The sequence below is a fragment of the Rhinolophus sinicus genome, chromosome 16 (genome assembly GCF_057876585.1).
Source record: "Rhinolophus sinicus isolate RSI-liver-muscle chromosome 16, RSI-T2T, whole genome shotgun sequence".
NCBI classification, from domain to species: domain Eukaryota; kingdom Metazoa; phylum Chordata; class Mammalia; order Chiroptera; family Rhinolophidae; genus Rhinolophus; species Rhinolophus sinicus.
Genome location: NC_142516.1, coordinates 41074531 through 41095317, shown reverse-complemented (window position 1 = coordinate 41095317; position 20787 = coordinate 41074531). Strand labels below are relative to the sequence as shown.

Below are 20787 nucleotides of genomic sequence, written 5' to 3'. Positions count from 1 at the left end.
ACAATAAACAGAAAAAAAAAAGCAGTGAGTCACAGGTAGCTGCATAAGGGAATCTCAGAAAACACTGAGGCCTGAGCAGGTCAGCCTGGAGCACAGAAACTCTCAGGCTCCATCCACCGCTGGGCCCCTAGGACGTGGCCCTTCCTGCAGGAAGCAAGAAACCCACGCTGATATGACAGGAGGCTTTGGATACCATTCGCTGTGAAGGCAGTGAAACTATCAGCAGCTCGCCAGGCAGCAGGAGAGGCCGCTCTGCACAGACTCGCCAGTGCCTGCTCCTCACTCAGGCTTCTTCCCCAGGGTGCTGGGAGTTATTCCCAAGGGGAAAGGGGGGTGGAGGGAGAGCGGGGGGGGGGGGGGGGGGGGGGTAAGGAGGAGCCCATTGGCCCTGGCAATGCCTCCTCATTGGACATCAGATCACTCCTGGAAAGGGCTGAGGCCCCTAGCACAGGGATGACTTTGGGCAGAAATAAAGCTGCAGAGGGCAAGTAGAGCAAGTTCCAAAACTCAAATGGCCCTTAGATTTGGTTGGATCTCTTTATTCTACAACTTTCTATAGAAACAGTAAAGGAACAAAATAAACACCCCCACGTTAGTTCAGAGAGGTAGGGCAGGAGTACTTGACCACCTTTCAGTCCCAGGTTTTAGAAAAAATAGACATACTGAAAGCACTATGCAGACCCATTAGGAGTGTTTAATTATTGAGGTGAAGAAACTTGCACAAAGCCAGTCTGCCACTGTTTTTGCATGACTTACCAATTTTCAAAAATACTGTATCACAAGTGTTAGAGCGACAAGAGTTAAATGCTTAACAAGTATCCTGGCATTCTTTTAAGGGCAAACTAGGAACAAGAATTAAAGTCATCCTGTATTATTAGAACAAGTAACAGGAAATGGGTCAGCTCTTTAGGACAAGAGAAAAACTGCATTTGCCATCTGCAGAAATAACATGATACAATGAAGGAGCTCTGAAAAGCATAGGTCCTAAACTACCAGTTCACATGGCAAAAAAATATCATGACATCTTTACCTTAAAAAAAACAAACCAACCACCACCCCTACTCTGACTGACGGCATACAACAAAAGCAAAGGTCCCTGTTGATGCCTTCCCTCCTAATTACCTGTATGGAAATACAACTAGATGTTTTAAGGCTCTCAAGTAACTGAGATGGGGACGTGCAAATCATTAAATGAGGAACATGCACTATTACTTAACACAGGCCTACAGCACCTTCTCCCCTTCCAGCAAATGCACTGCATCCTATTTTGAAACCCAGTGGCCCATGATAGATTATCTAGCACCGGCTCACCAACTCTCTGCTGGTAACCACCAACAGATCTCAAGGTCCCGCCCTCTAGAACAGGAAGAAGAATTTTACATTTTGTTCAATGACAACATATTTTGTTTTGCGGACCAAAGTGTTGCTAAAGAAAGTTTATCATCTCCTAAAAGTACATTCACAAGTGTCTTTCTTTTTTGATGTATTAAAGCACCCAACATCCCCTCCGATCAGCTCACAGCCAAATGTTTGAAAGCATCAACTTAGAAGTTCCCTAAATCTTAAAGAAAAGCACACACCAGAAAATATAAGGAAGCTCTCCTAGCCTTTGGTTAAGGAAGCTGTGATGAGAGAGTAAAATGGGTAGGTAGTATTCACACAGACTTTTTTGGGAGTAGTGGGGGTGGGGGGAGTGGGCATGGGCCGCAGCAAACAGTGTAAGACTGGATAAAATGGGTGGATAAGACACTGAAGCATTTCTCTATAGAAACAATTAGTCAGCTGCTGTTACCAGGAAATATATGGAAGACGCCACCTATCACCCTGCTGCCTGCCTCTTCAGCAAAAGAAAAACTAAAAAAGAAACAAGAAAAAATTTTAGAAGACGAAAAAAGTTTTTAAAACATAAAAAAGCAGCAAAGGAAAAATTCTATTTCAATTTTTCTCACAAGTGATGGGCATCAAAAAAAATAAAATTCTGGAAAGAGGCAATTAGTTCATGATTTCAGTTCTCCAAAGGAAAAACACAAGGCTATCTCTTAGAAACAGACATGAACATGTTTCTAAACATCAGTATTCACTGCCTACAACAGAGCCAAAAACTCTCACTCTAGCTCTTTTTCTTTAATTTGTGGATCAATTATTGTTCCCTTCTGTGAGGTGTCAGGAATATAATGCATTAATAATATTCTAGTTCCTAACTGCACCACAATCCATTACACAATTCCTTGAAACTACTTTGTTTCTAAAGCAAATTGCTCACAACCCAAGATTAATTCTGTAATAAAGGTGTGTGGAATTTTCAAATTTCAAAGGGCTGTGTGTGGAACAGTTTTCCATTCAAATTGGTTGATAAACACCATTGGCTTTTCAACCCGAAACAACATGAGAATGTTCAACCGAATCATTCTTGCTAGAGAATGAATGAGAAGCAGGCATGGAGACAAAGACAATTTCGATTTCATCTTTAAAACAGAATTCCTTTTACCGTGTCCCAGGTGGCCCATGAAACAGCAAACAGGAGTGGCAAATGGAGAACATATGGATGATACCCATTAAAAGAAAGCAAGAAGTTTAAATTAATTTCCTCCAACTGCTCTTTCTTTTGGGAATCCAGCTGCCCACCCTGCACCAACCCTCCTACGCTGCCCCATCCCCACCCCCCAGTTACTGACAACTGAATCATTGTAAATGTAGCAAGGCATTGTGCTACACTGAGATACAAAGAAACAAGCGCCATTATCTTTGCCCTCCATTATCTTTGCCCTCTGGGAGTTACCAATCTAGTTAGAAACCCAGGGCAAGTGGTCATTAACAATTTCTTACAATTAAAGGCAAAACATGATACAGTCCAAGGAAATTATACATACAGAGAGTGCCAAAAAATGTATATATTTTAAGAAAGGAAAAAACTGTATTAAAATTACACTGATGGTAACCACTTTGAGCACCTCTTATAAATGCAGAAATCAAATGTGACTTATATTCATCTTTTGTTATCGGTATATATTGAGCATTACAATTTTTTCTTTTTTAAAATGTGTATACATTTGATTGGCACCATATATACATATGAAACTTCAAGAGTTCAAGTTCTCAAGATCATCTGCTTTTTCCAGTTGTGTAATCCCCAAAAAGCCTTCAGATTATTTTGTCTTTTTCTTTGTAGTAAGAGCCAATAGAAAAACCAAAGCCAGGAAGAACACTCAGAAGGACATGTTAGTCCAGAAGGACATGTTAGTCCGAGGGCGTCAACTGTGAAACAAGAAACGCAAAAAGTTCGTTGTAGCCTTTCCTGTTGGCAAATAAGAAATGAGGAGTGTCTCATGTAGCACATTATCTTGCACATAATAGGTGCTTAATATTTGTTCATTTGACCAGCATTCTATATGCAGCTGTTCCTTCTTATGATATGCTTGGTTTAAAAAAAAAATTTTGAGAAAATGTCTATTTTCCAATAACTGGCAAGTGTTGGTTGAATAAATGAATTTGAAATCTCTTCATAACTTTATTTTAAAATAACACTCATCTTATTCTTACAATTGAACCTAAAGGCTTTTAACAAAATATTCTGCACTGATTTCTGAAATTATGGCTAGGTATAAAGGTCAATCCCAGAGCAATTTAGTGAATTCAGTTTTTGGTTCTTGGCACCGCAATATGGATATTTACTTTTGTTTGTAAAGTCCAGATTCATGACCACCTAGGGTTTATGAACTCATTTCCGACAGCATGTTTAGGTCCTTTTTTTCTTTTTACTACGTTAGATGAGCAATCAGACACAGTTTTTAAATATCAGTAACATAACAAATCAAAGGTGACTGTCGAACAACTTCATAATTTTATTAGTAACAGCTGTTCACACAAAACAGTGTTTGGGCCTGATAATAACTCTTTCTTTACTGTTACTCCATTCAGCAGAACAAGAGAAAACTTTCACTGTTTACTGTAGTCAGTTATTGACACAGATTTAATTACCAACAATCACACATTTTACCTTCTACTGCTATTTCACACTTCCCTAGGATTAATTCTGCAAAGATCTTAACATTGCTTTAAAAGCCATTACAAAAGTTTCCTTTGAAAAAAAGTGACTGCCCTCCCCTTCAACTAGGAAATCAGACTTTAAATTTGATGCTACAAATATTTGTATTTCCCTCAACCTAAAACATAGTCTGGAAGAAACAGATTCCCTGGCCATTCTTAGGCAGAAAGCAACCCTAACCTTAAAATGGTTTCTCTCTCTTCCAAGATGTATCCTTTGAGCTCTTCACTTTCCACCTCCAATACCCAATCAACATTTTCATTATAATCAAGAGAATTAATAACCTCCCCTTAAAGAAAAATTAGTATAAATGCTAGAATAAAATCATTCTTGGAAAGTCTTGTTTATTTCTTTTCAAACGTAAGTTTGCCTAAATCATGAGGAAAAATGTATTTCTTTTTTCTGCTAAACAGCATAGCACACAGCCTCACAAACTGCAAAAGCTGCTTCAGGTCCTTAAAAATTCATCTATAATAAAAATAAGAAGTACATTTAATAGGCATCTCTAAAAATTGAACATAAGCCATCTCTTATAAAGTGAGGCTGGGCTTTTTTTTTTTTTTAATGAAAGAGGCTATCAAATTTATTTGTAATAAACAAAATGGTTACTAAATCATTCTTCCATTCTCCTTTCTAAACTTACGTAAAAAATATCTGAAGAGATATACACTGAATATTTCACTGTACAGGAGAGTTTTAATTTGTGCCAAAGTTCCCATACGAAGAAATAACATACAAGTACAGGATTGACAGTTAATATGGCAGATCTAGATAATGAACTTACATGGTTCAATGCAAAAATCTTACTCTGAAAGGCTTTGTTATAGAGTCAGAGCTACAGTTTTGATTTGTATGAGGGATGCTCCCACTTCACTCTTCAGATACAAATTACAAGTACTTCGTTTCAAAAGAAAAAAGAAAAAAGAGGAAATGCATCCAAATAAATCCTGACATTTAGAAATATATTCAACGCCAGGATGCTCAGAGTAGCAAAAATAAAACCGGTTTGGTCTTAAAGCAGCCTCATAAACACCGCATTTTTGGTATTTCCAGGGAGTTGCTGTTATTAGGGCTTAGAGAGGTGCTTTCATCTGTGGTTCTGGGTAGCCATTCTAGACAGCCACTAACCTCTAGTTAATTCAGGCAATCAACATCCCCATTCTTCCCTCCAGTGAACTCCACAGAGGGGTAGGTAGTGGGGTGGGTGCTTTTATCCAGGCCTGTGGGAATGAACTCTCCATATAGTCTAAACTTTTGCCAGAGCATTCCTCGTCTTCCATGACCCTTCTTGCTCTGTCACCGTAGTTTTCAGTACAGATGTATAGCTCTCAAATTAAAAATGTTCTACCTGCAATTCCTAAAATTGAGTATTTAATCATTGTGGTTCTCCTCATATCATGGATAAGTAAATCATAAAAGTGTGCTTGATTACCACCTGCATTCTAGAGAATTTTAGAAAATCCACTCCGATGAGTGTATCGTGGAGAAAAGTGGGTGGCTAAAGGATGGTAAGGTTAAACTAGCTTCTCTACATGACAAAAAGTAATCAAGACATGGAATGATTTTTTTTTTTCTTTAAACTTTCATACTTAAAGCATGACTGTTATCATTCTCAAAAGCACCCAGCATAGAACTGTAATACACTGGCTCGATATGTGACGTTACATCTGCATTAACACTTCCAATCCTGGAATGCATCCGTATTCAATTGGCTCCGAGTTACATACAATTATTAAAAAGAAGAACATGATTTTATTTGGCACAGATTAAAAACATTACATATCCCCCATGTCTCTATAATTTATTCATTATTTTATGGCCCCAATTTCTATCAGGACCATAAGTAAATTTACTCATTCAACAAATACTTATTGAGAGCATTCTATGAGTCAGGTTTTGTGCTAGAAGCTGGAAATTAATAGTGAGCAATGCAGGCAGAATTCCCTACCCTCATAGGCTTCCAGTCTACAACAGGAAGAAAATCTACAATTGCACATGTCATTAAGTTAGAAGATCAAGAGCATACATTCTTCCATCTAAGACTGGCCTAAATCACATCTGTTTTCAAAAGGTGGAAACCATTCAATAACAAAGGTTTGGTACATCTTCCTATTTGATGATTAAGATCTGAAGAGTCAAGACTTCAAAAACATGTAAAATCAGAACAGGTAAATAGGATAAAAATGTATCTTCAAGGAACTGAAAAAAATTTCAGTATGACAATCTGTGACGAAGCAGGCATTCAAAGCCACTTGTTTTATACAGACTAAAAGACACTGATGCTAAATAGTGTGACCTATGTATGTACCACCAATAGAAATATTTTGCTAACATTCATGAATATTAATCAATTAAAGGAAATATGTTCTTTACACCTAGAAAGTATACAAAAATTTCAACCAATTTTATTAATAAAGTGTCCTCTTGCATATATATGTAGAATACAAAGTTTTCCCTGAGGTGTCAAAGAAAATAAACACTGATATAAATGAATTCAGAGAATGAATAAGTTAAAAGAAACAAGAATTCATCGTTAAATATGATATATATGGTGGTACGTTTCTGGGTTCATTTTTTAAAAAGAATAAAAATCAAAATACATACGTACTATAGAATTTGGAACACACTGGCACAATTGCTGGATATGAATAAAAATAACCCAAATTTTAGTGCCATATTTTCATCTAGCACTATTTTCCATTTCTAATTTCTCCATACTATTAATATAAAATTAAATAATTATGTGGACTAATGAAAGTTCCCCTGCCAAATAAATCCATTAAAATGGCATCATGCCTTGAACTAATTATCTACTTTGAAAAGAATTTAATCTGGAATTTCATTTAAAAATAAGTGTGATTCCTCAATTTAAATATTTAAAAATATTGGTGAACCGTTAAACCATGAAAGGGTACATCCTTTAACCTCCTTTGGACAGGTATCACTTAAATGAATGAAGGTACCAAAAGACTCATCTAAGCAGCCCATCAGGAGTTACTCAAAGGAACCCCTCCCCAATACCTTCCCTGATCCACATCGACCATCATGTCTCTCCTGGACTCAAAAAATCATGAAATGCCCATACACACAAATCTACATTTAGCATATATCATTAACTATATAAGTAGCATAGATATTACAGTAACTTTGTTACAAAAGCAACATACTTAGAACATGAAACAGTAGCAAATCTTACATGATGTCTAGGCATCACATTTCTAACAGCAAGTTGTATCATTTTTAAATGTTACTAATGAATGTAGGTGTTAAATGAAAGTCATTTTTTTCTACCACTTCTAAGAGGCCATATTTGGGGGCTGGGGTGGGGCTTGTATTAAACCCTACTCAACTATCTAATAAGAAAAAAAAAATCCTCCCCACTGCCAACACTTTAGCAGTATAATTGTTTTACTTTTTTTCTCATGCAATTACTTCCAAGTTCATTTTTTTAAAGCACAGTATGTTATTTAAATACACAGTATGCAATTAAGCATCCATATATGTGTATTTCCCCAAAAGCCCTCCTCCTAGATATTGAAACCTAGGCCCTCAAACAGATGAACCCCCAGGGCTCTAACTCATAGCTCCTAGCAACCCAGAGCTGTCACATTTCAAGCCATAGGGTTTGCTTGAGAGCCCTCAACCACCCAATTCACAGCTAAACAGAAACATGTAAAGGCTGTAAACAGGGGGGGGGGAAAGAGAAAAACCGTTAAGTCTAAAACACATGCTTTTGCCCCCTTGATCATGCACTTAAACACTCTATACATTTCTCTTGCCCTCTCTATTGTCTTCTCAATCATGATAATTCAGAAAACATTCAACTACATTTTCAGCCAGTAAAAGCAGCTCAAAATGAGAATAAAAATTAAAAAATAAAAAGATCATTTTCCCATAATAGTTTACCCTCCCCTGCCTTCATTTCCGAAAGCCCACCTCTTTTATCAAGCACTTTGCCTTCTGTTCTTTATAAACATGTGCACATTTATCTAATCTGCTTCAAAATGAAAACATAAAGCATAGCATGTGAATTAACCATTTGTAACTATTTGTGATCATTATATTTTGTTCCTTCTTGTAAATGATCCGGGTACATAAGCAGTTCAGTCCAAAAGGCAACTGATTCCTTGAACCAGGAGATTGAACGCTCAAGATAAGAAAACACATGTTTCTCAAATCCGAATTGACAATATTCTTTTCTTCCAGAAATGTCTGAGAAACATATTTATTATACACGCAAATATCCTGAACACGAGTGCAGGCATTTTTCAGGCCTGTTACTGCAAAGCTGTTTGCTCTTCTTACCACAATAGCTCAGAGTATGTTACCCTGGCTTGTATATGTGATCCCTGATGGCTGATTATGAATAATCTCTCAGAGATAATAATCAACAGAATTCCTAATTGAGAACCAGCATTTTCTTGCTAACTTAGTGTTAGAGAAGAACGTTGAGCTGTTTGGTTTTTGTTTTTTTTTAGAGATTAAAGGGAAATTTCTTGCTGTACACTTCCCGTTTTCCTTCCAGTCTAGATTCCAAACATATTAAAATGCTGTCCGTTTTAAACAAAAGGTTTCTATTTGTCTCCATGAGAGTAATTGAGAGGCTGCACTGGTTTTCAGTAGTAACTATTGTGAATTCAGGCCTACATCTGGGTTGCCTCATTAAACAAAAGATACCCGTCGCTGTCAACAACCACACAGCACAACGCTCCCCTATCCCTTGCCTTTTTATCTGGAAGGAATTTTGCAGACAACAAACACGCCTGTCACTATCCACTGGTCAAGAAACTCTTCTGGGGTCCCTCCTTTCGGTGGTCTGGTGGCTACAGAACAGCACTTGTGTGACACATTTGTGCTTGCCTCCCTGCCCCCCTAATACATAAGCCTCCTTTCTTTGAAGGGCCAACCACTCGCCTCTCTCATCATCACTCCTTGAAGAAGCCAGCTGTGACTCTGCCCACCACCGTGCCACCATTCCCTCCTGACCCCAGAATGCACCGATATGGATGCACACAGGCCACCCCCTAGTTGCCCTGGCTCCGTTCGCCACCCTCGGGCCACACACACAGCTAGCTCCCCACTCCACCACCCACGGGGCGCCGCGGCCACGACACTGGAAGTTCAACCCCTCTTTCCACCTTCCCATGCCTTTCCCCCCACCCAAGTTATTTGCCATTTAGGAGATGCACGGCAAATAAACGCGCACCCCGAATGCACGGCCTTCAGGAGCCGGGGGCAGGGCAGCCCGACCCCTCTGCGTGTGTGTGCGAGTGTATGTGTACGCGCGCGCCCGAAAGGGTGCGGGTGGTGGCCGGGGGCGCGCCGGGGGAGGGTAGGGAACAGCCGCGGGCGCCCTGAGACGGGGGCCGCTGGCGGCGACTGCCCGGGGGGCTCGGGGGTGGCTGGCGGGGGGCGCCGAGGTCCGGGGAAAGGGCCCGCGAAGGCCGGCCCCGGGCGGTACTCACCCAGCAGCAGCAGCTTGAGCTCCCGGCGAGCGTCCCGCTTGTCCCTGCGGAGCTGCCGCTCGATCTCGTCGTTGATCCTCCGGGCTTCCTTGGCCTCCTCGCTCAGGCAGCACGCCATGATGGACTCCAGAGTCATTCTTCCAAAGTGCCTCCGCTGCAGCCCCGCCGGCACCCCCTGCTCACACGCGCGCACACACACCCTCCCGCCCTCGCTCCCCCGAGGCAGCGGTGGCCGCCGAGCCCCCGCCGCCCGGGCGCGCGTCCGGGACTAGCTCGGGGAACCGCCGCGGTGGCCGCGGCCAGGGCCGGAGCCACCAGGTGGAACGGGGGTGCGGCGGGAGCAGACGGCTGGGGCCGCCCGCAGGAGCGAGGCGGGGCGGGAGGCGGCCGCGGGCGCTGGTTCGGGGTGCGCGCGAGGAAAGGCCGCCGCTCCCGGCCTTGCTCAGACGCCCGGGCTTCCTTCCCCGGGAACGGGCGGCTCGCCTCGCCCCCCGCGCGGCCACCGCCGCCGCCGAGGTTCCCTTAAGCCCTGCGCCCGGCGGCGAGAGCACATCCACCGGGGCGTACTCGCAGCGAGCGGCCGCCGACGGCTCTCTGCGCCCGGCGCGCCCGCTCTTTGCCGCCGCTTAACACGGCTCCCGGGCGCCCTCGGCCCTGCCCGCGCCCACCGCCCGCCGGCTGCCGCGCGCTCCTCCGCCTCTGCCTCCGCCTCCGCCAGGCGCCCACCCCCGACCCCGATTGCCAGGCGCGGAGCGGCTGCTCAGTGCTCGCCCTCCCCCTCGCCACACACACACATTTTCTTCTTTCTCTGAACTGGAGCACAGATCCGGGAGGGAGGCGGCGGCGGCGGCGGCGGGAGGAAGAGGAGGAGGAGGAGGAGGAGGAGGGAATGGGCGCAGGAGGAGGGAGCGGGGAGGCGGTGCCGCCCGGCCCCTACTGGAAGGCTCTCCTGGGCTCGCAGCCGCCGCGCGCGCCTCCCAGTGCGGCTCTCGCCTCGCCCGCGCTCCTCCCGGGTTGGGCCGGCCCTTTGCGCTCTGCGGGCGCCTTCCGCTCCCGCGCCCTCTGCGGGGCCCGCGGGCGCAGCGGTCACGGCCGTCCCCGGCGGAGGGCGGGGTCGGGTCTCCCTAGTTCAACCAGGGCGGCTGCCAACCTGCCACTGCCCGCTGGCTGCCCGGGCGTGGTAAAGCAGGAATATGGCGGCCTCTGCCTCCCTTTCAGCCCACCAGCCCTGGAGCGCGGCCTCGGCCCTCTGGGAATCCTCAGGATTCGGCCCCGCGAGCCCCCTGCACCGGCTGTCACCGTGGACACCCTGCCCAACTCCCCGCAGGCGGCCGCGGCGCTCGCGCCCCCCGCTCCTGGACAGCACAGATCTGCTGGCGCGACCCTTTGCAGCCACTTCTGTATTCCTTCCCGTTCCTATTTCTATAACGCCATTCGGTTAGAGAGTATCTCTGTCATCTCTGACCCCAGTTCAGTAGTAGAAAATAAGATACAATGGATAGTGGAGTGTGACGGGAAGAGAATTGTCGCTGGTTCCCAGAGGTGTGTATGTGTCGGGGGGGAATGAAAGGGTGAAACTCTCCACAGTTACTGGACATAGAAATGTAAATCCTGAGCAGAAAAATGAAGCTGCCGAAGTAACCAAGAGCTGCCTGATATCTTCCAAGTTTTCACGCCATTGAGGTTGTTTTTGTTTTCTTACAAGCTCTCCTCCTGTTTTTTAAAAGGCACGTGATGTTTAACAGCCAAGTAATCGAATTTACCCTTCTAGGCCGAGATTGAATTATGGATGACTACTGGGAAAATGCAAAATAACGTGAAAGAAAAGGAAAGAATAAAATAGAAAAATGAGAAAACCAACATCGCCTCAGCAAAATGTTATTCCAGTATGTTTCCCACTGTCGATTGGGGCAGTTTACTTAAAAATGTTTGCAAATTTTGTTGTTAGATAGGACTGAAAAATGGCTACACACACAAAAAAAAAATCTTGCTCATTCAGGTTTTATGTAGTTTAATAGCTACAAGAGATGAAACTCATATTGCGTCCTGCCTTAACGGAACCTGAGGTCTTGAAAGTAAATTGAATTCTATACAGGGAGTCCCTTTTTCACGTTTTGTTTTCTCTGAGATGTCTCTGGTGCGACCTGCTGATCCAGAGTGTAAAATATGATCATGACAGTCTTTTTGCTACAGGTCACAAATGCACAAAGGGTTCTTGATGACAGATGTGTGACTACCTTCTTTCATTTGCCTTTACCTCCACCAGTTGACTGCCCCCACCTCTCTCTTTCAGAACTTAGATCAAAGAAGTCATCGAGATATAAGATCTATAGTTTAGACTCCCTTTTAAAAGGATATTTGGCCTAGAAAATGATTAGATTTCACCTTGGCCCAGAGAGCAGAAAGGACAAACCTCACATTTATGTGAATGCCCACAAAAAGCCACTAAAGCTGCTGTGAAATTTAAAATAAAGTGACTAATGAAGTTAAAGACTGAAATTCAACATGCAGAACTTTTAAATGGCTTCAGAGGAAAAACTTAATTATAAGTTTGCATATATATATATATATATATATATATATATATATATATATATATATATGTTTCAGAGAGACTCAAAACATCAGAAAATCAAATGACAGGAAGCTTCAAATGTCTGGGTTTCCTAGCCAAGAATCCGCTGAGATTTTTGAAAATGTCATCAAGCTACCAGGATCCATTTTGACTGAATTGACCTATTTTTTGATAAAAGGAATTAACTGTTTCAATACACTGTAGCTACAAATCACATTCCAAATCACCCCAAAACACACAGTAAGATGATAAACCATTTTGAGTATTCAAGGGCAATTACTAGATAGCTGAAAAGCAAGCCACAAAATCCTAGGAGCTTGAACACTGAGCACCAGAGGAAAATGGGAAGACTGTCACCTCTTCTATGGTATTCTGAGATGGATACCTAGCCCCATGATCATATCACCCTGTCCTTGGGGTACTGAAAAAGAAAAACAGTCAAAAGTATAGAATAGTCTCTAGGAGTGATCCTAGAGTTAGAGTGAAAGGTCGCACTCTTGTAAAAGGAGCTCCTGGAGGACAAGCCTGCACTCCTGTTCCCAGGCACTTGGTGTGGCTGCTTCCCAGCATGCATAGCACTACACCACTGTAATTCTCATTCTCTCTCTCTCTCCCTCTCTCTCTCTCTCTCTCTCTCTCTCTCTCTCTCTCTCTCTCTCTCAAGCTGCTTGAGAGCATAGACCTTGTAAATGATGAATAAAGAGAAGGACCTCCATCAACAACAAACACACTTGCAGACTCCCAGTCCCAGGCAGTGCCTTAAAGTCTTAATAATCTATTTGGCCAGACAGTCCACATGCATAAAAGAATAAACAACAACGTAAAATGAGATGCACTCACTACCAATCTACACTAGAGAACAGATTGCTAGGAGTTCAAAAGAAGGAGCAGTTACCCCAGGCACCGTTCAAAGCAACCCAAGAGTATGGAGAGGCACACGATGGTGGTCACCTGTAAGACCACTTAGAAGTCAGCCTGGAGCATTGCCGGTCCTACAACAGCTGGGAAAGACCTGCTGTGTGCAGAGCTTGCTGGCACAGATGTCTGGCCAGGGAGTAAAGTGGCCTTGCTGGGGTGGAAAGCAGGCCCACGGAGGCTTGGAGAGCTGCAAATGGCACCACCTAGAGGACAGTTTTCACAACAGCAGAAAGATAATGATTCTTAGTTGAAAGAAATGGTTCTAGGGTCAACATGTAGAAGATGAAAAATCAGGTGTGAAACAGACAAGCTTCTTCTGAAAGAGAAAAGCCACCAAACTGATAGTCTAGATGAGGTAGAGTATCTCAGTGACATCTTTCTATTATTATCCTCAGAAATGCATTCAACCGATCCTCTGACTAATCAAATATACTTATTTTGTGCTTATCCAAGATCAGCATTATCACAGAAAGTATTGTACTCACAGTGTGAATGCCATCTAAGTCCCACCAGACTGGAAGGCCCTAAAAGGCTGGCCAAATGGGAATGTTTTTAAGCTGAGTAGAGCAGTGTTTCAGCCACCGAAGCCATTCACTAATATTTGATTAATGAACGAATGAATGAATGAATTGGAGCAAATGAATGAATATGTACTAAGATCAGACAGTAGCTATCAGGTCACCCCAAATCATAATCCAAATCCTTCTGGTAGCCAAAGGATCGAGGATAACTTAGCTAATATAGGAGTTTCCTTTTTGCCCTGAAGTTATTATAAGTTGGAGCCACCTGTCCCCCAAGACTCTGCCCTTGCTAGACTTCCACCTAAGACCAAAGGTGCAAACTGGGGTCTTTGGCCTGAAGAAGTGTTGCTTTCGACTTAATGGTGCTATTGAAAATTTTGAATTAGCTATCAGAACTTAAACATCAAGAGATTCACATAAAAATGGGGGTTTCAGTTCCTGGTCAAGATCTGGCAATCCCAGGCCTATATTTCCAGATGATGACCATTCCGCTCACCTGATTTACTCCCCATTGTTGTGAATCCTGGACCAATCTGTACTCCCCATTTAGCAACATACTGTACCTGTGAGCATTCCAGGTAGGACCTCTAAGGCAGTTAGCAGGATGGGGATTGGATATTGGATTTAATCAGGTAGTTGAGGCCATTGATTTCTTTCCCTTTTTTTTTTTTCTGTTTCCAAGTTTCTAAATCAAATAATCGTTTAAACCATTATACTCATCTCCCCTCCCTTTGATCATTTCTCATATAAAACTCAATAAGGGCAGGGCTTTTTGTCTGTTTGGTTCATTTCTAAATCCAGCACCTAGAATAGTATCTGGGAGGTAATAGATGCTTCAGAAACATTTGTTGAATGATTGACAAAAAGGCCACATGTTGACCACTTGGCAGTCTGCCTCTTTTCTTTTTTTCCTTAGCCAGATAGTAGCCACCAAAGTTGGCTCCCTCTCTAAAACATTCCTTGGCCCTGTGCTTAAAACTCTTGCCTCAGATGAGTTCATCAATGAAAATTAGCCATTGCTAGGATATCATGAAAGCTGGGGATGCAACATTTTTGTTCAAAACCCAGATGGAAACATGTATTAATTCCACCTAAATCAACTTTATAGGAAAGTTGATATTCCTGATACATTCATTTCAAGTAATGTGCATGTTACATATTGGAGGTTATGACACAATATATACTCAAAGTTGTTAACTGCTCAATGTGTGATAAATTAACGAAACACAGCACATGTTGATGAAAAATACATAAGTAATTAAAGCGTCTGTTGTGCTGTCTTCTCAATGATTGAAATGGTTTTAAGATTAACCTTTCAATTAATTACTATCATAAATTTTTTAATCTGACATTCTGAATTTTATCAAGACGTAAGAAAGCTTATAGTTTTTCAATTTTAAATAGGAATATAAAATACCTTTTTCCTGACCACAAAATTAGATGTAATAGTGTCTCTCTTGTTTTGTTTTTTCTTTCCTATCTCTTAGGCCTACAAAAATCTATTTGAACCTCAAAAATTTCCCAAGGCCCCTTTTAAACTTATGAATGTACTTCAATCTTCTCCTCCTTATACAAATTCTTAAGAACCAGGTTTGGGGCGAGTACTTTGGACCATATGGAATGGGGCCTGGAAAAGGGAGAAGTAAAGGAGGCTCTATTTTGCCTTAGGTGCCAGTAAAGTGCTGCACACAACTATTATTAAAAATTTTTTTAATTTGTTCTTCATGGAGTTTCTTTTTTAAAAAACATATATGTTGTGTTCTTCCCCCCCCCCCCAAGATTTTATTGGGGAAGAGTGTGTACTTCAGGGACCCCTCCAAGTCAAGTTGTTGTCCCTTCAATCCCAGTTGTGGAGGGCACAGCCCAGCCCCAGGTCCAACCTCCGCTGTTAGTTGCAGGGGGCGCAGACCACCATCCCTTTCGGAAGTCGAACAGGCAACCCTGTGGTGGAGAGGATGTGCTCCAATAAACGGAGCCATCCGGGAGCTCAGCGGCAGCTCTGCTCAAGGTGCCCTGTTCAATCTTAGTTGCAGGAGGCGCAGCTCACCATCCCTTGCAGGAGTCTAACTGGCAACTTTGTGGTTGAGAGTCCGTGCTCCAACCAACTGAGCCATCTGGTCACCGGGGAGCTGAGCAGCAGCCCATTGACCTCATTCTAGTTGCGGAGGGCACAGCTCGCTGGCCCATGTGGGAACCGAACTGGCATCCCCTTTGCCCAGACCTCGCGCTCTAACCAACTAAGCCACCTGTCCGCCCCTTTATGGAGTTTTAAAAAATTTACCTTAAAACATTATTTATCTTGATTGCTGAGATTTTGGGTGCTCTCTTAAATTTTGCATCCATGGCAAATGCCTCACTTGCCTCACCCTATCTTGGTCCTGGTATAGAAGTTGTACATGAATTGGCATAGAAATAGAGAGTTTATCACTCTGGAGAAGGACTGTGTGGTGGAGAATTATCTATTCTTTACAACTTAAAATTTTACATGATTTCTGCCTGTGGAATTGGAACGAAAAGACTGGGTTGAAAAGCCACTAATTGATTGTCCAAATGGAAGCAGTAGAAGCTTCCACAGCCTCTCCAAAAACACATGGTATCAGGAAAATCAACCCTCCCAAAACGATGAGAAAAAATGCAGAAAATATTATATATTTTCAGCTCACTGTTTGGCTTACATTAAGAAGCAAAGACCATAGAATAAAGAGACCTAAGGGACCGGCCCGGTGGCTCAGGTGGTTGGAGCACCGTGTTCCCAAAGCCAAGGTCATCGAGAAACAACGGCTTGAACTGGAGTGTGGGGGGAAGTTGTAAGGGGGGGCAGACATGGGGTGAGGGGAGAGGCGGAAGAAGGGGAAAAAAATAAAATAAAGAGAACTAAGAAGCCATGTGATCCTGGGAATTTCTTTTAAATCCATGAATGATTTCTAAAAAATAAAGCAAATTCAAAAACCAATCTACAGAGGGGCAAAGGTAAAGGTGTACTGATTACGGAGGGGTGACATGGAATCCCTACACTTCCTCCTTTTTTCTCTTCCTTCAGGTCAAAACTTCTGAGATAATCCAATTGGCACATTTTCCATCAGGGTCATACCTACCATGTTTCCCTGAAAATCAGACCTAGTCGGACCATCAGCTCTAATGTGTCTTTTGGAGCAAAAATTAATATAACAATATATTATAATATAATGTAATATAATGTAAAGCAGGTCTTATATAAGACCGTGTGTTATAATATAATATGAAATACCAGGTATAATATAATATAATTCCAGATCTTATATTTTTACTCCAAAAGACGCATTATAGCTAATGGTCCGGCTAGGTCTTATTTTGGGAGAAACATGGTAGTAGAGGGTCTAAAAATTTATCCAGGTTCTGCAGCCAGGAAGTGGCAAAAGCAGAATTTGACTTTGGGTTTTTCTCTCTCAGTTTTCTATTCCTTACTCCTGATACCCCTGCCTTTAAACTGAGTAAGTGCTGGGGGAAGTTATATTTGGTCTCTACCTTTCCTGGTCTAAGAATTTGTCCTCATTTTGGAAAGGGTTAATGGTTCCCTTAATCTTTTACCTTTTCTCAGGAAGCCCATAACCTACTGATAATAAATCATAGCACCCTTGACCGAATATTTGCATTTTCAATTAGATCAAAACTCCAGGTTAAAGTGTGGTTCTGACCCTTGGCTGCACATTAGAATCACCCAGGGGGACTTTACACTGGATGCTGGATTCTTACCCCAGGTATTTGGATTTAATTGGTCTGGAGTGGGGCTTGATATATTTTTAGGTTTGTGTTTTGTTTTGTTTTGTCTATTTGTTTGTTTTTTATGCCCCAAGGTATTCCAGTGTGCAGACAAGATTGAGAACAACTGACTTATAGTAATAAAACAAATGACATATATGCAGACCTCATGCAATAGGTGGATAATGCAGCCATAATTGCCTACTCCAGCTGGGAAATAAAGCCAGTCCTGCCTAAAACAGGGCCAGTACTAGGCTCAGAGCTCACTGGAACCACAGTGGTACTGTACCCCAACCCACTGTCCCTTTAGACATTTTTTATTTCCCTTTTCCCCTCATTTTCTTAATTTTTTTTTAAATCGGTGTTGATTGTCCAGGGGTGGGGGGAGGCTCAGAAAATACAGGAAAACACGTAGAAGAAAATGAATATTATCCATAATCTTATAACCCAAAGATAATCCTCATTTACAATTTTTGCTAGGTTTTAAGTCTTTTCTGTTAAGGTGTAGAGACATTAAATTATTTACCAATTAAAATCATAGTGTACAAATTGGTATTTATTTTTTAAGTTATACAAGCATATGGAAAAAGGCTCAAATAGAACAAAATTTTACACAAAAAGTAAGTCTCCCTCCCACACTGCCTACCCACCTCTTACCTCCCCACTGGCAAGCAGTGTTACTAGTTTTTGGGCAGACTTCCAGAAATATCTATCTATATCTATATCTATATCTATATCCATATATCTGTATCTATATCTCTTTTAGTTACAAAATTGGTTGCCTACTATACAATCTATTCTGTAATTTGCATCTCAGAGATGGACCCATATCATGCCCTTTTTGACACCACATAGTTTTCCATTGTAGGTTCCCTACAATTTCTTAACCAGTCCATTATTGATGGGTATTTGTTTCCAGTGTTGTGTTACTTTTAAAATATATATTTATGTATTTAGTTCTTTGTTCTTTCCATGATTTTTTTTCATTTACTAAATATACTTCAAAAATTATTTTAGTGGCTGCTTGGTGTCCCGTTGCATGAATTTATAATAATCTGTTCAAATAATACTGAATTATTGGGCATTTATGGTGTTTCCAATTCTTTATCATTATGAATGATGCTGCAATGAACAATCCTTATATACAAATCTTTGTGTGTATCACCATGTTCCTAGAATAAATTCAACAGAATAGAATTATTGGTCTAAAGCACACGTGTTTTTTAAGATTTTTGATATATAGTGCCAAATTGTACTCTAGAAAGTTGGTAGCAATTTATATTCCTACTAGCAATGTACGAAAGGTCTCCTTCCCCCATCTTTGTTAAACTACAAATACTGATTTTAAAATTATGGGATTGGTTTAGGGTCAAAATACTTGTGATTTTTTTTCTAACTGTAATCTTTCCTCATTATGAACTATTCTGAGGCTTTAATAATTTCAGAGATTTTTATAAACCTATGCATCTATCTATAAATCATTGATAAACACGATTTTAACTGAATAATAAGCAATTACATAAAGCTAATTTTTAAAAAATTAAAGTCATTTTATTTTAGAGAGCTTAAATAACACATAAAGCCTATAAGTCAGTGAAAAGTCTACTTGGTAGTACATCCAAACTGTTCTAGGCCTTCTTTTAACACAAATCCATAAGACCCATAGTTTGGCTACGTCTTGAGTTTGTCCCATATGTATTTCTAAAACTTCATTCTGAAGATGGGAATACCCTTTTAATCCTGCATCTAGGGGTGTAGCTTGCCCAAAGCAAATACAAACTACTGGCTAAGCCTTCCCTTTCATTTACAAGGAGCCAAGGGAAGGATCAGTTTGTTCAGCTGCATGAGGATTAGACCTCAACAGTGACATTTTGCAGGGATCAGGGGAAGGACGTTAAGAATTATGCAGGGGGGAAAAAATTGCTCCCCTGGAAGATATGAAGTCCTATTTAATATCTACCTTATTAAGCCACAGGCCACATGCAGCTTTTGCTACTGTACTTGTAAGGAAAATCTCTAAATATAGTACATTTCTATTGATTTTAAAAACTAAAAACCAGATTAAGTAAGGGTAAAACAAATGCATGGCAACCCTTTCAGACCATTCACTGCTTAAATCTTTTTAAAGTCATCACACACCATTTCTCTTGGACTCTGTGTCCTGCCAAGTGATTAATATCTGAAGGTCTGGAATCACTCAAATGTACCTAAATTATAGTTAGATCTTACCTGAATTGCATGCCTTGTAAGACTTTTTTAGTCGGGCCTGCCTGGAGAATTTTGAGGCATGTGGTGGAATGTCAATGAGACGGCAGATTGCTCAGATGCCTGTTGTTGGCTCTGAAATGCCACCTAAGCCATGTCTTTGTGCCAAAGGTATTTATTCCAGTGGATATCTTTCCACAGGGATGGGCATAAGTCTGCCAATTTCACTAACTGCAATTCCAGGAATACAGATCCTAAACTTATTCAAGGGAGGAATACAAAAAGAAGGGTTATCTGAGGATTCCTGAATCATTCTCTTTTCTTCTCGTTTGGTGAACACTTCGGTGGCCGGGTGATCCATGGGGCCTTGGTGCCCTGACTATATGGAATGCAAAATATTGGTAAAATGGCAGGAAAATAATTTGTGTCTCTTCAGTACATCTTATTCAAGTTATTTTATTTATTGTCAGACCACATTTGTCAACTTAGTGAAATAGACTGTCATACAAAGGTCGCTGTTATGTCACTGAATGACTTAACCTCAAACTCTATGCACTAAACATGGGAACCACTCCTGACATGTCTTAGGACTAGAGTGGGCAGGCATGGTATTAGGGTCATCAGGGAGGGTGGGCAGCAAGAGCAGAGGAGTGTCATGCTCATTTGGCCACTGAGGCCTGATAAGATAGATCCTTCTGTAGGTTTTGTCCAAGGCAGTTCAGTATTATAGTGTCCAAGGATTACAGTTCCATGAGCTCATGGTTCCAAAAACCTCACTCATTCAATTCAGCATTTTTATTCATTCATGTATTCATCCAACTCTCATTTTATAGCAAGGCAGGACACAGAAAGAAGAAGGAGTCTGTGATTGGAAGGACTGGAGTCAAGGTCAAGAAAGTTGACCACAAGGCAAGAAGGTTGGAACCTGGCTCTAGCAGAACAGAAGTAGGGGCCAGGACCAAATCTAGTGCATTGCCTCAAAGGGAGATTCATCAGAGTAACCTGTTGCTGATCGCCAGAAAGTCGGATTCTACCAGAAGTCCTGGATTGGTCCTATGAGCTGGAGATGGGCCATTCCTGGGCGCCAAATTGTTCTGAGTGCTATTTGGAAGAAGTGGGAAAAAGCAGCTGGCGTTTGACAATTCTTTTCTTTCCTTTCCAAACAGGATCAGCTTAGTGATTTCCAGTTCTGGATTTAGTTAAAAGCAGTTTCCAAAAACTTTAGATTTCCTACAGTTAACTTTAGTTAACCATTCATACTGTTTTGTCTATTCCTCAACACTTCTTGGGGCTTTAAAAAAAAAAGAAGAAAAAAAAAAC

The 20787-nt window shown here is 41.7% G+C and overlaps 1 protein-coding gene across 1 annotated transcript in view; it reads right to left on the bottom strand.

Annotated features, from left to right (window-relative positions):
- The window catches only part of LOC109449927 (guanine nucleotide-binding protein G(q) subunit alpha), a 280434-nt gene extending 270195 nt beyond the window's left edge, over positions 1 to 10239 (bottom strand). Inside the window, exon 1 of the mRNA XM_074330581.2 lies at positions 9511 to 10239. Within this exon, the coding sequence (XP_074186682.1) occupies positions 9511 to 9646 (136 nt within the window). The 5' untranslated portion in view covers positions 9647 to 10239. The remainder of the gene's footprint in view (positions 1 to 9510) is intronic.
- Between the last annotated feature and the right edge of the window lie 10548 nt (positions 10240 to 20787).